This window comes from Oculina patagonica, chromosome 1 (genome assembly GCF_052425735.1).
Source record: "Oculina patagonica isolate OP01 chromosome 1, crgOcupat, whole genome shotgun sequence".
Lineage (NCBI taxonomy): Eukaryota > Metazoa > Cnidaria > Anthozoa > Scleractinia > Oculinidae > Oculina > Oculina patagonica.
In genome coordinates, this window is record NC_135758.1 from 9,092,916 (window position 1) to 9,109,116 (window position 16,201).

The 16,201-nt window shown below is 37.4% G+C and overlaps 1 protein-coding gene across 2 annotated transcripts in view; it reads right to left on the minus strand.

Moving 5' to 3' along the window:
- Window positions 1–16,201, minus strand: part of LOC144654891 (collagen triple helix repeat-containing protein 1-like) — a 92,344-nt gene that overhangs the window by 11,146 nt on the left and 64,997 nt on the right. Inside the window, exon 1 of one of the 2 annotated variants that reach the window (XM_078515141.1) lies at window positions 6,500–6,653. The exons of the other annotated variant lie outside the window; for it this stretch is intronic. Within the exon in view, the coding sequence (XP_078371267.1) occupies window positions 6,500–6,589 (90 nt within the window). The 5' untranslated portion in view covers window positions 6,590–6,653. Of the gene's footprint in view, window positions 1–6,499; window positions 6,654–16,201 lie in introns of those variants that run through there. 2 annotated transcript variants of the gene reach the window in all.

Below are 16,201 nucleotides of genomic sequence, written 5' to 3' on the forward strand. Positions count from 1 at the left end.
TGTCATCCTCGTCATCCATACTTTGGATGAAATCAACCAGCGCTCTCACTTCGCCCTCTTTCACAGATGGGAACGAGTCATTCACTATTCGGGGCAATAGGCTGGTTTTGTTGGGGCCACTGCTCCTCTTAATGACCTCTTCAATGACGTTAAAGCCAATGATGGGATACTCCTGATTATCTTCATTTCCTATTAGTATGGGTACTGTCAATGGCTCCGAGTACCCATCCTCCCCAGCCAACTGGAACTCTACCTCAATCCACCCATCATATGCAATTTTCGTACCATTCACGGCCTGGAGATTTAATTCATCTTCCCCCAGTAACTCACTTATGTCTCTTACTGGCTCACCTGGTAAATTTTAAATCTCTTTCCAATACTTTGACACAACACAAACTTGAGCTCCAGTATCCCACAGGGCATCCACTTTTCTCCCTTGGACCAAGCAGGAAACTACACATTTTCTTCCCACTAGTTTGGTGAGTTTAGAACGTTGTCTTGGAGTTAGGTGTGAAGGGAACGAGGTTTTCAGTGTTTCAACACCTGCTTTAGGCCCTCTTTCCCTCAGTTCAACTTCACTGATGGCTTGACATAGTTTCTTATGTTTCTCCCAATGTTCCCTCTGACAAACTTTTGAACAATAGTGGCTAGTATGGCATTGTGAGCATCGCAAGTATTGATGGGCCCAATTCTCCCTCTTTCCACAGTTCATGCATTGTTGGAACTGCTCATGAATCTGGCGGGTTGCTCCTTGTCCCGTGGGGGCAACCCTGGTCTGTTTCCCTGGGGGTTTGCTGAGTTATAGCTCCGTCGGCTTGACCTTTGGCATTGGTAACTGAAGTGGCCAGCATCACCACAGTTGAAACAATGGTTGCAACGACAGCCCCTTCCTTGTCCATCCAATTCCAGCATCCTCTAGGGCAAACCCTCCCTTGCTCTACAGGGTTGTACTGCGGGTTGGGGCTAGCGCGGCTTTGCTGTTCCATACCCTCCCGGATAGCAGCCAGTTCAGCTTTCAACTCTCTAACTTCAGTAAGAAGGTTAACTTTTGGTGGCTTTTCTGGGGTTTTACCTTTAACTGAGGCATGGCTGTCATCATGGGTGGCCAATGGGCCTTATTCGTATTCCCCGACGGCCCTGGGGCGAGAGCCTTCTAAACACGAATGCGAGGCTAATGCGGGATACTTTGCTCGAAATTGCAAAGAAACATATGGAAAATTGCGACTGGGTTGCCGAAAAACCTTAAAAATAATAAACGCTTTGAGGATCTAGAGCTAGGAGGTGATCTGCAGGCTAGAGGGATACCAGTGTCAATCAGAAAAAATTAGAAGATCTGGTAGAACTGGCCGAGAAGGCTAACAAATTTTCCTTGAAGTAGTCGAATCGGGGGAGTGCAAGTCAGTCATCGAGTCGCAAGGTAATGACCTCAATCTGTTAATATTTGTTTTGATTGTACATCCGACTTACCAGAGGCAATATACTTAACTTGGAGAGATTTGTATTGCTATTATTTAAAAAAAAAATAAGAATAAATGTCTGAGAGATGGTGCGTATTGACTACATATTTTGATCGGCATATGGACAAAAACAACTGAACGAAATGGCGCATTAATTATTTACAAATTCGTTTGCTGTTAAATGCTCTCACTGTTTAGTTAAAAGAATAGCTTTTAATTCCACTGAACTGATTTCTTTCACACTTTGACAGCTATGTTTCTGTGCTGCTGCCAAAACGTCTTGAGAACTAGTAAATTTAATTAATGTTCTCGCACGCCGGTACATGCAAACTGGCTAGAAAGACCTAAAAATCACAAGATCTAAACTTCCAAATTCATTTTGCCCCTAAATCATCGAATGTTCGAATAAAAGATAATTATCTTATTTCAGTTAAGTGAGAATGTCGATAGTTTAATGATAATTTAATATTCTTTCACGAAAATGGTCTGAAACAGAACTGGATGTTTCAGATTAAAATCTCGCACGCACATCAAGATCGGCAAACTCACTAAATTACAAAGCAATTTACAGATTCGATTTGAAGCTAACTACACACAATTTTTTTTTTAATTAAAAGGCTAGATTTTCATTTGGCTCAAGTGATGCTGTTAATCGTTTCACGCTCATTTCATGCTCTTGCAGTGAAAAAGTTATCACAGCGCTACAGTAGCTATTGTTTAAAAAAATAAACAACTGAGATTGTGTGCGTGATCAAATTTAATATAGCAAGTTCCCTCTTCTGAACCCCTTTCTTAAATAGCAATATAAATATCCCCAAGGAAAGTTTAATCCCTCACTTAAGTCGGATGTACACTGAAAATAAAAATAAGAGATTAGCTGCAAGCATAACCTGGTGTTGAAGTTTACTTCGCAAGTACTGCTGACTCGAAACCTTTCCCGACGATTCAGTGTAAATTTGTTAGCCTTCTCGGTAAGTTCTACCAGATCTTCTAATTTTTTTCTGATTGACACTGGTATCCCTCTAGCCTGCAGATCACCTCCTAGCTCTAGATCCTCAAAGCGTTTATTATTTTTAAGGTTTTTCGGCAACCCAGTCGCAATTTTCCATATGTTTCTTTGCAATTTGTTCAAAGTATCCCGCATTAGCCTCGCATTCATGTTCAGAAGGCTCTCGTCCCAGGGCCGTCGGGGAATACGAATAAGGCCTATTGAGCTACAAGCTGTGTGGGGGTTCAATTTGTGGGCTGGTCATGACGGGAACCAAGCTTCTGCATTCTTTCTGTTTCATTACTAACTGCTGTATTCAATTTCTCAAAAAGTTCTTCATCTTCTACTTGGGTGTTTTGCAAGCAGGGTTTTATCTCCATTTTAATGCTATCATTCCGTGACCCAGTTAATAATGAATGCAGAAACATGCACTGTACCAGCTTTGGGTCATACTTCAAATCAGATCCTGCTTCTTGAGATGCAAATAGTACCTTCTGCTTTAGATCAAGGAGGCGAACAAGAAAGTCCTGAGGGGTCTCCCCAGCTTCCTTTACTGCCGAACTGAGAAGTTGATACATTTCCGTAGCCCCCCTTTCTTGATAATGTGACCGGAGTATTTTACGTAATCTGGCAAGTTCTAAATCGGGCCTACCTTCCAAGTAGCTCCTCAATCTAAGGCCTGGATTGATGGCTCGAATAACGGCTTCGATAATCTCTTCTTCTTTATAGCCCCGTTTTAATCCAGCGTTTATTTGGTGAGCTAAACTGGTAAAGCTCAGGCGGTCTTTCTGACGTGAATCTCCAACCTGTCCCGATATTTTAAATTCCTTCCTGAACGGTGGGGTCGCTGTGGTTTCTTTAGGCGTAACTGTGTTTGTACTTGACTTGATGGCAGACTTCTGATCCTCCTGTTCGGTTTTCACACCACTCTCTTCTTCACTCTTCACGTCCTTTGTTGCCGGTTTCTTCTCTTTAATAGCTTCTCTGAGATTCGTTAATGCCTCAGTTCCAAGTTCCTCGGCGTCTAAATACTTCGTTAGGATTTGTAATAACGCCAGACGTCCCGTATCCGTCTCTTCTACTTCGATGTGTAGCCCCGCGCATATTTCTCGAAAACTCGCTTCGCTAAGCTGACAAATTGCTGTTCTCACCTCTATCTGAATCTCTTCGACGACTTTCGACATTTCGATGGTTTCTTTGTCACGTCGGGGTCACCAAATGTTACACTCTACTCTATTAGCTCAGGAACTACTTCAAAACTACAATAACAAAACGTTTTCTCATCGATTCTCGTTAGGTTTTTTCGCCAACACACGTGGGGTTTTCGATCCCATAATAATATGTCACTTTGGGCTGGGCCCAGTCCCTCTCGTTATACTTGTTACAATTGCTTTAATTGAAATGTTTTCATCCTACCAATTGCGTGCAAAAAATGTGGCAAAAACTACAACGCGAACATATGAAAAGCTGAAGTAAAACTAATTTTGGTGGAGTCAGTTATTTCTTGGATCATTCAAGGAATTTTTATTCTGCGTTTGCTCGATTGATTACAACAATTAGCCTTGATTGCACAGGCTAATACTTTTGTTTTGTTCAATACAAAATATATTTTTACCGCAGAAAACGCATTGGATGTTTAAATTCAAAATCGTAGTTGCTGAAGAATGGAATTTTGACTTTTTTTCTGAATTGGGCCTTTACAAGAGAAGCGAATATTACTTTGCTTATTTTTATCAAAAGTTCAAATCAAACTACCGTTACTGAAAAACAAACATTTGACATTTTTCTGAATTCACACTTCTTCATTTAGGAAATACTAGTAAGCCGTTTATTTTCCCTTTTTACCTTGGATGTGGTGGACGCACTTTTCTCCTTAAAAATGCAAGACAGCAATAACAACAGCGATAGAAGAACGTTAAGTTTCTTTCCTATCATGTCTGCACGATGATGCAATTTTTTTTGTCTTGTAACGGATTGACTTCGCACGCACTTAACGAGAATAAGGGCAATATGAATTCTTACTTTTGAGTTAATAATACTATATAATTGTGTTATTAGTTCCACAAACCGAACTGGTCCCTTTTTCATGTTTCTTACGAAAAATTCCACTGTCCCTTGACAGTGAAGTCCATGCAATGGATCATTACGAAATTACATTACTGAATCAAAACGTTGCTTCAAGTAATATTTTCTCATCCAACCAATCACGCAACGAAAATGTGACAAACACAGTAGCACAGACAAATAAGCTGAGGTAAAATTAATATTGCTAGAGACACTCATGTTTTGCCTCCGTATTCATAAGCAAGCATAGCTGATCATCCAACGGACGTTTCTTTTGCCTTCGCTCTGTTACAACATGAATAAGCGTTATTTCTGCTCAAGCCTGTACTTTTGTTGTGTTTAATTGTTAAAAGCACTTTTTACAGAAAACACGTTTGATGTTCAAAATCAAAATAGTAGTTTTTAAACAATAAAATTTAGACTTTTTCTAAATTGAGATTCTTACAAGAAGCGAATATTTCATTGCTTATATTAATTAAACGTTCAGATCAAACTATCCATTACTAAACTATAAAAAATTTTCCTTTTTTTCTATATTCAGACTTTTTTATTAAGAAAAAACAAAGTCGTTTATTTTCACTTCTTACCTTGGATGTGGTGGCTGCACCTTCCCCCTCAAAAATGCAAGACAGCAAAAACAGTGATAGAAAAACGTTAAGTTTCTTTCCGTTCATGTCTGTACGATGATACAAAGCTTTAGTGTTGAGGGGTTTGAAATGTTCGTTCTTGAAACCGACTGACTTCGTACTCAGTTAACGAGAGAGAGAACAATCTGAATTCTTAATCTTGAGGTAATGCAATATACTTGAGTCACTAGTTCAACAAATCGAACTGGTACTTTTTGCATGTTTCTAATGTAAACGTCCGCTCTCGGTTGTGACTGCCAGCAAAACAGGTTCATTTTCTTGCTATTTGATCACTTTCCGCAATATGTGACAAAAGAAAAATTCACACCCAATTTAATTTTAAATATTCTCCATTGTTTAAGCTTATTTTATGACCTTTCAAGAGTCTGCGAATCAGGAAAGAAAATTTGTTTTTTTCCAAAGGCAAATTCATAGCATATTATCACTAATTTTGCACATGAAGTTTTGCCAACTCGTATTTTGACATAACTGTCTACTATATTAAACCAAGTAACTGCACAAATATAGATTTGCTACTTCTAGTTTATAAGTAAGCACCCGTTTTCGGTTTGACTGATGTCCAACAAGGCAACATGATTGACAGGCCAAACGGGATTTTTCCTGCAATGTGCTTTCGTCCTTATTTTATTGAACAATTTATGTCTCCCTGTGTGCCTCACATATTGCTTTTTTTTGAGAGATAAATGAAGTTGAACTTACAAAACTTTTCGTTTATTTTTAATCTGGTGAGCACTTTTATTCTACATGTGCATATAAAACCCTGAAACAGCGGAATTCGCGAGTGACATTAATCTTAGCCAACAATAAGTTCGTAATGTTTATTTTATCACAGTCCGGTACGCGTGTAACAAAATGGGGCAAACATTTTCTAAAACTTTTTGCAATACAACCTTTAAGGCTCTTCTTTTTCATAAATTCTTTACAATGGATCGTTAGTACGAAATTACATTTCGAGATATAAACGTTGCATTAAGTTTAATTTTGATTTCTCGTCCTATTAATTGACCAAAATGTGGCAAAAAGTAAATACTGTTAGAAACACTGATGTCTTTGCCTCCTTATTCATAAGCAAGTATAGTTGATCTTTCAACGGATGCTTCTTGTGCATTCGCTCGCTTACAATGGCGTTGATTCTTGTAAAACGGTCAAATACAAGAAACACATTTCATGTCCAAAATCAAAATCGTAGTTCCCAAAACAATTAAATTTTGACTTTTTCTGAAATGAGACTTAAGCGAGAAGCGAATACTGAATTGCTTATTTTATTGAACGTTCAAATCAAACTATCCATTACTAAACTTTTGCATTTAAGAAATACTAAGTCGTTTATTTTCGCTTCTTACCTTTGATGTATTGGACGCACCTTTTCCCTGTAATATGCAAGACAGCAATAACAACAGCGATATATAAACGGTAAGTTTCTTTCCTTTCATCTCTGTACGATGATTAAAAACTTCAGTATTGAGGACTTTGAAATGTTCTTTTTTGTAATGGATTGACTTCGCACGCCGAAATTAACCAGAGTGAGAACAATTTGCTGAATTATTAGTCTTGAGGTAATACAATATAGTTGAGTCATTAGTTCAACAAATCGAACTGGTCCTTTTTCGTGTTTTTAATGTTAACTTCCGCTGCTGGTTGTCAATATGTCCATAATGTTGAGTTAACGTAACCGATATGTCGACGTCAAACAGGTTCGTTTTCTTGCAATATGATTGAGTAGGGAAAATACAAATTCATACTATACCTATTATAAGCTTTTTTCATTTTTTTATTTAAAAAAATTGCTTAAAAAAATCCTGGTTGTGGTGTATCTTTTTTTTCTAAAAAACATTGCTTTTTTATGGAAAAGTGCGTGTAAAACACTACAGGTCTTAAAGTCGATCTGTCTTTAGGCTAACTAGAAGATTCTATGAAAACATCAAATTATAATATATTCACCGCCAGTAATATTATATGCCCTGTTTAATATAACTATGTTGTTAAATAAAAACAAAGGATTAAAAAAGGTTTCCTCCTCTTTATATAAACCAAACTTCTTCGCAACAGATTTGAATTACAATTGTCCTGTTCTGATTCCCCATGTATTTTTTTCAGTTGAATTTTATTACTTTTCTTCGATGCTTGCGCTTTTGTGCGTGTGTGTGCCTAAGATACAAATTTACAAATAGAAAAATATATTGCTAATTAAAATTAAGAACACCTATTAGTTAAAGGTATAGGAATTTCTCGCGAATAGCCCTAATCGAGCAATATAGACATATGACAACCAAGTTTCTTTTCGTACTTGTTCCTGCTTGAAGATCTCTCTCCGTTACGCAGGAAATGGCCTAAATATCAAAATGATTTCACGCATCAAACCCTCGAACTCTTGTTATAGATTCTTGACAGTGAATGTGATGAGCACGAAGTCAAACATACAGGGAGATGTTTTATTGTTAACACAACTTCTGACTGTGCATTCATTCCAGTTGTCATTAAATGAGTAGTATCTCGGGAATTTTGCGTAATTCCAAAGACTAAGAAATATTTTAGTGTTAAAAGGTCGAAAAGGATTACAACACGGAAAATTTTAGGCTAACAATTCCAAGTTCTCGCATTTTTGTTTTTATTGCACGTTAACGATCATGATGTGTTCCTCTTTCAAGAATTCGGTTGATAATTTTCTCTTGGTGTTCTATTAAGAATTATTTTCTAAACAAGTAAAGGTGTTAAAGAACCGTTTCGACGAAAAAGCAACACTTCCTTTTAATTCTTAAACGTACTCCATCATCGATGATTTACGTCCAGAAAGTTAATGTGGCTAATGCTATAACAGATCAGATACACGCGTCAAAACAACGACTGTTCTTTAGTGAAAATAAAGATTAAATTTAGCATATTAAAATTAAAAAAATTCGTAATTAGTCCCTTTTTTGGAGTTTATTAAGCACCTATTTTTTTTTAAAGCTATGTAATAAAAGTCATAGTCCACTAAGGTTCTAAAGTGCGGAAATCCGCTGTGCCTTTTTTGGTAATTTTCTTCCCTTTTTACAAGCAAGCGCAAATACGTTCACTAATTCCCAGTAGTTGCACTTGTCTGGTAGATATCTAACGAAAAAAAAACAACAAAAGAAATGAAGAAGTTAACATGTTTTGATTCCGCTCTTTTTATATTAAGCTATGAAACCGACAATCGAAATCGTATCAAGAAATGCGTTTCAACTTTGCTAACAATAGGCTTTGTTTTGCAAGCGAAAAATGACCCTATATGGCCATTTTTGAACAATGGCGCAACAGCTTCAGAACACACGAGGGATTCGACGAAGTTTCCGATTAGCATACGAGCGGGAAATTTAAACGCTCGGAAAGATGGAAGAAAAGACAAATTCTCCCCGGGAGGGTGATACTGGTAGGTTTTGTTCAGGTAGGGGCGACAGTTCATGAAGGTGAACAAGTGGAAATAAAAATTACGAAAGGCGTCTTTGCAAGTATGACTAAAAGATTCAAGCAAGGCTTCGAGTTCTAAGCGTCGGTTATGTATTTTCTCCCTGAATTCCATCAGTTTCAAAAGAACAGGACCTTCGATCTCGCAACAGATACTATGCTTAATTTCAGAATTTTTATTCTCTTTAATTGTCCTCGGAAGATAATAAAATATCTTTCCATAAACGACTATGTAATAACACTTAAAATTTAATGATATGCGTTACAGCAGTACGTTTTCCTGTAGGATTAGTTGCATTTTGGCCGTATCAAAACCTAAGGGTTTATGTGCGAATAAATTCAAATTCACTCATACAATCTACTTTCCATTTTGACCTTGTAATGGCAATCCTCTTTTGCTAAATTAAATTAAGAATATGATCTTTTTAGCAGCGCTATCGGTTTCCAAACGCATTTTCCAAAACCAAAGCGATCTAGTTTAAAATAATTTGCAGACAAAATAAAACAGCAGTTAGCTTCACAAAGCAAATTAAAATATTTCACAATGCAAATTTTAATACTTCCAACGACAATGAATTACCCTATCGATATTAAACATGACGTTAATTATACGGGAAACGGCAAACGCAAGCTTGCCTTTCGTTTTGTTACCCTTTTATCGAATTATAAAATTAATCTTTGACAAAAACAAGGGAAAATCACACATTCACGACAAACACAAAACTACTCATTTGCGCGTACGAACGTCAAACGGCAGACGGCAGAAGTTGAGTTTTTGCCGTTCGCCGGAAAAAATAAACGTCACGCTTAATCTTTTTATTATTTAATTTTGACTACCGTGCAAAATCAACTCACCAGAAATCATACATTGTACGTGTCGTCTGATTTATGTTCAAAGGAATGCAAACAGCTAGTCTATGTTTATCAAAGCGCATAGTCGAAAAACTACATCGAGAAGTAAATATAAAGAAAGTTAATATACACTGTATGCCAAAAGGGCAGTTTCTCAGTAAGCTTTTCGCTTCAATTTGATGAATTCAGGGAAATAAAAACCTTTGTTTGATATTGAGAAGCATGTCGTGTACGCAAAAATTGATTTTAATATATTTGCTAACTTTCCAGTAACACAATAACTAATAAAAAATTGAGTTCATAATAGTTGCTTTCGTTATCTGATCAGCAAATAAAATGTCGGATTGGCACATATTATTTGTACGTCGCGCGGAAATAAAAACAAATCTACCACATGTCCACTCAGTGAATAAATTTTCATTAAAATAAATAAAGCAAAACAGTTTTTGAAATCGAAAAACAGTGGAATGATCAAACTAACGCTTAAGTTATCTTGCTCTTTTAGGATTCCTGGCGTTTTGATTTAGAGGCCAGTTTAATTTAATTTTATATACCTCAGTTAACGAAAATCCGATCCCATCAACTCCTCGCGGATTCAGTTAGCAAACAAAACGAAAGAAAGTAACAACCTCTCGGATTTTCTATAAGCCAGCCGCTATGAAAAAAAATTTTGTAGATTCAACGCGAACGAATCATTTTAGAACGTTATTGCCGAGTTTTAAACTTGATAAAGCAAACTGCAAGATGTCTGGATTGAGCCAAATAACGTTCGCTCTCTATAAAATATGAAGACTAACCTTGGAGGGAGAACTGCACTTGCGTTACTTCTTTCAATTTCATTGATGAGTAGAGCAACCAACAGCCAGAGCAGCGCACAGCCCACCGTTTTTCGAAGCCTTTAGCTTCAGAATTAACTTTTGTGACCTGTTGAACCTCGAGACATGAAAGACATTGTTTCTTCTACTAATGGCAAACTATGAAGATTTTTCGTGTTCGAATGAACTGTCAAAAGTTAAAGAATACTTGTCTCTCAATATGAAAACATCGAGAGTGAGACAATTAGATTTTTGACACAGCCGTCTCTCGGAATTATGAACATATCGAGACAGAGTTTGCTTTTAAGAAGTTGTTAAGGTTAAACTCCATTGGCTAGGCGTCTAATTTTCCCTTGTTTTATCCGTTATGAAAAGTATCCAATATATTGACTACTGAATTTCAATTTTGTCCGCGATATAAATACTTTCCTTTTAGTGGTATGTTTGATTTATTTGACATATTGATTGTAAAGAAAGGGTACTGCGCGGAAAAATCAAATTTATCAGGCGAGACTACTGCAAACACAATTATAAAACGGAATTATTCATTAAATATGTTTGAGGTACTAATAACTAACAATTATTGCTGTAAAGCTGCTTGAGTGACTCGAAGACTCGCTCTCGACTTTTTCCGTCGTTAATTTTTCGAACTCTGCTGGCCGGAATACCGGCAAACACGACGGCAATTTGTATGAAAAAAATGATCCGATGGAGTTTAAGGGATGCAGTTGTATAAATAAGCAGGGGTCGCGTTTCAACTTTCAGATATATTAATTCATTTTTCCCATTAATTTTTCCTAGGACCTTGAGCCGGGGTTACAGAGAAAAAGATGATTAACTGAAGACTCGACAGGCTCGTCAAAGCAGTGATAAATATTGCAAGGTAATTTCATCGCGCCATTATTTACACAAGTTAGATACATGCACATCACCATAACTCCAACTGTTAAAGGGTGACCTATTCGATGAGGAAGTTATGGCACTTCCAAATGTATATACGGCAAAGGCAAAAATATCGATCGCGTGACAGAATTCCTTCGAGGAGATAAGAGTAGTGAAGCTACAATACTTGCCAGAGGTGAAGCGTATTTTAGTGACGAAACTGGGTTGGCTGCTTTGCTTAACGTTCATTTATCCGCTTCGCTGTTTGTCGATTCTTTTCTGAGTAGTAGTCTTTATGTATCTCGTGTTTTATCAATGTGTTTTCACGCCATAACTGTGCCATATTGACACTGAAATGTGTACCTACTTCTCTCATATCAACTCAGAGTAACGGAAAGTGTAAAACCAGTACTGCACCTAGCAACACAGAAACCAAAACAACGTCACGTGTTTGTTATAAGCCCGCTGGCTTAAAACAGCAGATTCATATACCAAAATGGCGGAACAGATCACAAGTCGCCTTCGACTAACAGTTTACGCAACCTTTGCAATCAAAATTATAATTACTAGAGTTGCTTAGATATCTTGACTTGAAGTAAATCCCTTTTGTTCCCTTTGCCGGTTGTAAAGCCACCGGCATTTCTGTTTTTATTATGTTTATTTTATCTTATTTATTTTTCTTTGTGTCACTCTACTTTGAGTTACCTTACTGTTACTTATTTTCGCGGGAACTTAATTTCTCAAAAATGGAACGGGTATATTTCGCGGAACTTAAATTAAGCGATTTGGCCAAAAAAAAATGCGTTTTAAGGAAATAAATTTCGCGAAAATTGTCAAAATACTGGTCTGCGTTAACAAAGTCTCAAAATCGGCACAACTTATGTTAATTTTTCACAGTTATACACTGAACAAAACCATATAACAAAACGAAACTTAAAACAGTTTGACATGTTCCTTTGTAACAAAGTAGAGCTAGTTTTACGACTGTACCAAGATAATTATGTGGTAACGACTGACGGCAACGTTAAGTAATCATAACGAATTTTATACCATGCCATAGAAAATACAGCCAATCAGAATTCAGAAAAGCCGTTGTATATTCGACGGTATTCAACTCAACATTCCCATCGTGCGCTGCGATCTTATTCTCGACGAAATTTAGTAAGCGTATTTTCTATGGCATGGTATAAAATAGTTACACAACACTTTCTCGTGGTATACTATGGAATATCCCACTTGTCACTTGTATTTTCTTGGTATACACACTCGCCTAAAGGCTCGTGTGTATACCGAAAAAATACAAGTGACTCGTGGGATATTCCATAGTATACCACTCGAAAGCCTTGCATAACTAGTATATATAGAAGGGTATTATAGTTGGCGTCGTTATTTTTCGCGTAAACCTTTTTTCGCGGGTTTTTAAAAAACACGAGATCGCGAAAATTAAGTCCCGCGAAAATAATAAGGTGGTTTGGAGGAGGCTAATTTTATCGAAGGTTTCATAGCAATTTTGAAAAAAGCAACATCAATGATGCTTAATTGTTAGTTTATCTCTTGTTCCTGGTTCTTGATGTTGACGTGGTGAATGCATTGCTCGCAGGCGGGATTAATAAGATATACAATTTTCCCGGGGGGGGGGGGGGGAGGGGGTACTCCTTGGAAGTTTTGGTGGGGGTGTGCCGCCCGCATCTCCAAATCCAGACCCAATTTCAGACCAAAAAATGCCATTTTCCACACCCGTTTTCAGACCTGGACTCAAAAATCCATACCCGTTTTCAGACCTGACCTTGAAATGAACGCTGAACGGAAGTCAACGTAACAAGGATGAATAGGTAAAATTTAGCTGAAATGATATATTTTTATCTATTTCTATTTGTCTCTCATAAGTTACTCGCTCCGGTTGCTGGGAAGAAAAATTCGTTTATAAGCTTTCGTGAACGTTCCCCAAATAACCAGAACCAATTTCAGACCAAAATAGTCAAAATCTTTACCCGTTTTCAGACCAAAACGGCTCAAAAACCATACCCTTTTAGGCGGCACATACCTATATACCTTATACCGGAAAATACACAACACATAAAAAGGACTTTGAGAAAGTCTACATTTTATGCAGCCCGAAAATTCTGTTGCTGCTTACTGCAGGTTTGAAATGGAGGGTTCCATATACCAGAAGCTTATCTACATAAGCTTCTGATATACTTATAGATTGGATAATTGTTAGGTTGTCATTGAAGACGGCATCTTTTGAAATAAATTGGGGGGGGGGGGGATAAAACGCATTAGAATGTGTGAGTTTAAAAAAATAAGACTGTAAACCCTTAAGTTTGTAGGGGACAAATCTGCCCCTTTCAGTCGATCCGCTCCTCGGACTGAATAGGGTTAATAATGATGAGTGTCCAGTATCAGGAGAAGGAAGGTGACCGAATGGTTGAATTATCCATTATTCTTACCATCAGATATTTTACATTAATTTTGAAAACTCAAATAGACATATACAGCTTTCTTACGACGAAGGAGATATTATGACCAAACAGGTGTACCCGAATTGTTCAGCGAGGTTAACGCATATAAAACAACCAAATTTGAAAGGAGTTGAAGTCTGAGGAAGAGTTAAATATGGGCTGCAACATGTCGAAATTATCCTTGACCCTTGTATACGAAAATAAATGTGAAAATTAGTTCATTTGAGTTCCCACACTGAACTATCTGGTAAAAATTAATTACCCTAAATCAAGTATGTAATAGTTTTTTCTACAGAAAAGGCCTATGTTTTCGCGTGATCCAGTCAAAAATACACTTAATGTATCTTAATTAATCAGCTCTGTTTGTTGGGACAAAAACAGACATTCCCATTTGGGATATTTTGGCCACAGGTGTGGCCGTTTTATTTCAAAACAATCAGTTAAAGATGACATTAGAAAGACAAACAAGGAAATATCCCAGCAAAGGTGGGGGAAAGCCCGCCTCATGTTCGGTAAGATATAAGACGGGGAGCGGAGGGAGGGAAAAATGGAATACGCCATGTTGTGATAATGCTTAAACGAAGGTCGAACTAGTCCCCAGGTTGCCTCTCTTTCATGTAATAAGCAATCATGTAATCCCTCATCGGAAGCTGGGAACTATTGTGTCGCAAGCTACATAAAAACATTTATTTTCCTGCGTGAAATAAATATCCTGTGTCAATCACAATCGAATCAGACGCTTAAAGGGGTCAAACGAGAGCTTGAAAATATGGTTATTCAGTAAATCAGTACAGTGCCGCACATGCCCATTGAATGTGAACTTCACAGGGTTCGAGTGTCAAACAAAACTCATTGAAGTATGGAAGAGTGTTTCACTAAAGTCAAATATAGCGTCCCCCTCCAAATGGCCATTGCACTCAATATTGTATCATGATCGTGAATTTTCTTGCTAGCCTATACCATATCTTAGTAAAATGTTGTCTATTATTCAAAAATGTGACCCTCCACGGGAAAACAGGGACAAAGGTGATAGCACGCTCACGACACGCTTCCACTTTAAAACAAAAGAAATTGGTTTTAGCACGTTTAAAGAGTGTCCAAGAACACACTTCATTAGGAACTCCTTTGTTTCCTATAACAATAAGGCGTGCGCATACGAACAATGCAGTCAAACAAAGAAGCGTGTTAAGGTTCAAAAACAAAAGTTAGCGTGCGACAACACGCTTAGTGTGTAAAATAACACAACACGCTTAGCGTGTAAGAGAGCACAACACGCTTAGCGTGCGAGGGCACACTTTTACTAAACCGAGAGAGTGGTACCGTTTTGTCAAGTTCACGGTCAACAGCTTTCCGAATCTCATTTAAGACAGACCTTGAATAAACCTTCGTAAACGTTTATTTAGACAGCGAACATACGCTTTCAACATGAAAACTTCGAGAAGTTTTATTCAGCCTTTTAAGCGATCACGCACTTTGAACTTGAAAGATTCGATACGTTTTATTCAGGCTTGCAAACGATCACACGCTTTGAAAATGAAAACTTTGATAAGTTTTACTTAGACAAGCGAACACAAGCTTTGAACATGAAAATTTCAATAAGTTTCCTGTAGACAAGCAAACACCCTTTGAACATGAAAACTTTGATAACTTTAGTTTTATTTAGACAAGCGAACACCCGCTTTGGACATAAAAATTTCGATTAAATTAATTCAGACAAGTTGCCATGCTTATTTTGCTCAAGCTATTCAAGCGTGTGTTTTTAAATCTTAAGGGTGTTTTAGCGTGTTTTAGCGTGCTTTCTCGCACGCTAAGCGTGTCATAATGAGCACGCTTATCTAAACAAAAGGTTTAGCGTGTTAGATTCACCGAAACAAAAGCCAGTGTGTCCTTCTTTGTTGTACGAATTAAATATGCGCATAAAGCGTGTCTTAGGACACACTAAGCGTGCTATGTTAGCGTGTTGTGAGCGTGCTATCACCTTTGTCCCTGTTTTCCCGTCGAGGGACACAAATATAATGTTAGAATTTGCACATTTAAAAATTTGGGCACTTCGCACCATAGTTTGGTTTTGTGGTAAGCTCAGCGCTGTTGTTTAAAGCTTTTATTCCGTAGTTTAGTTTGAACAAGCGCTTACGTTTGTTTTTGCCGCTTATTTTCACACACAAAAACGACCGGAGTTTTTAATCTGTTTAAAGTAAATCTTAGCGTGAAGTTCACCAGTCGGAAACACGTGTGGGTCACACAGAACAAATATAAAAGTATTTTAAGTCAAGCACTCCGTGTTGCTAACTGAAACTATTACTTTGTTGTTGTTTTTTTTGTTTCTTTTCGTGATGCACATCAAACAGAGAAGTGCAATATTGCCCTGATAACTCCTCACGGAGACGTAATTTCGTGCTATAGCTGATTGATTTCTATAGACAATCAATGTGCAAGGTTTTTAGAAATTTGATAAGTGACTCGACCTAGCTGTCAACTTATCAAATGCCATTACGGTTATGTCTTATATTTTGCAAGATGATAGCCGTAGTACAATTTCTCAACAGGAAAGAAATCTCCCTCTCCTTCCAGAGATCAGTATGAACTGAGTGATCACCTCCCGTTCCAG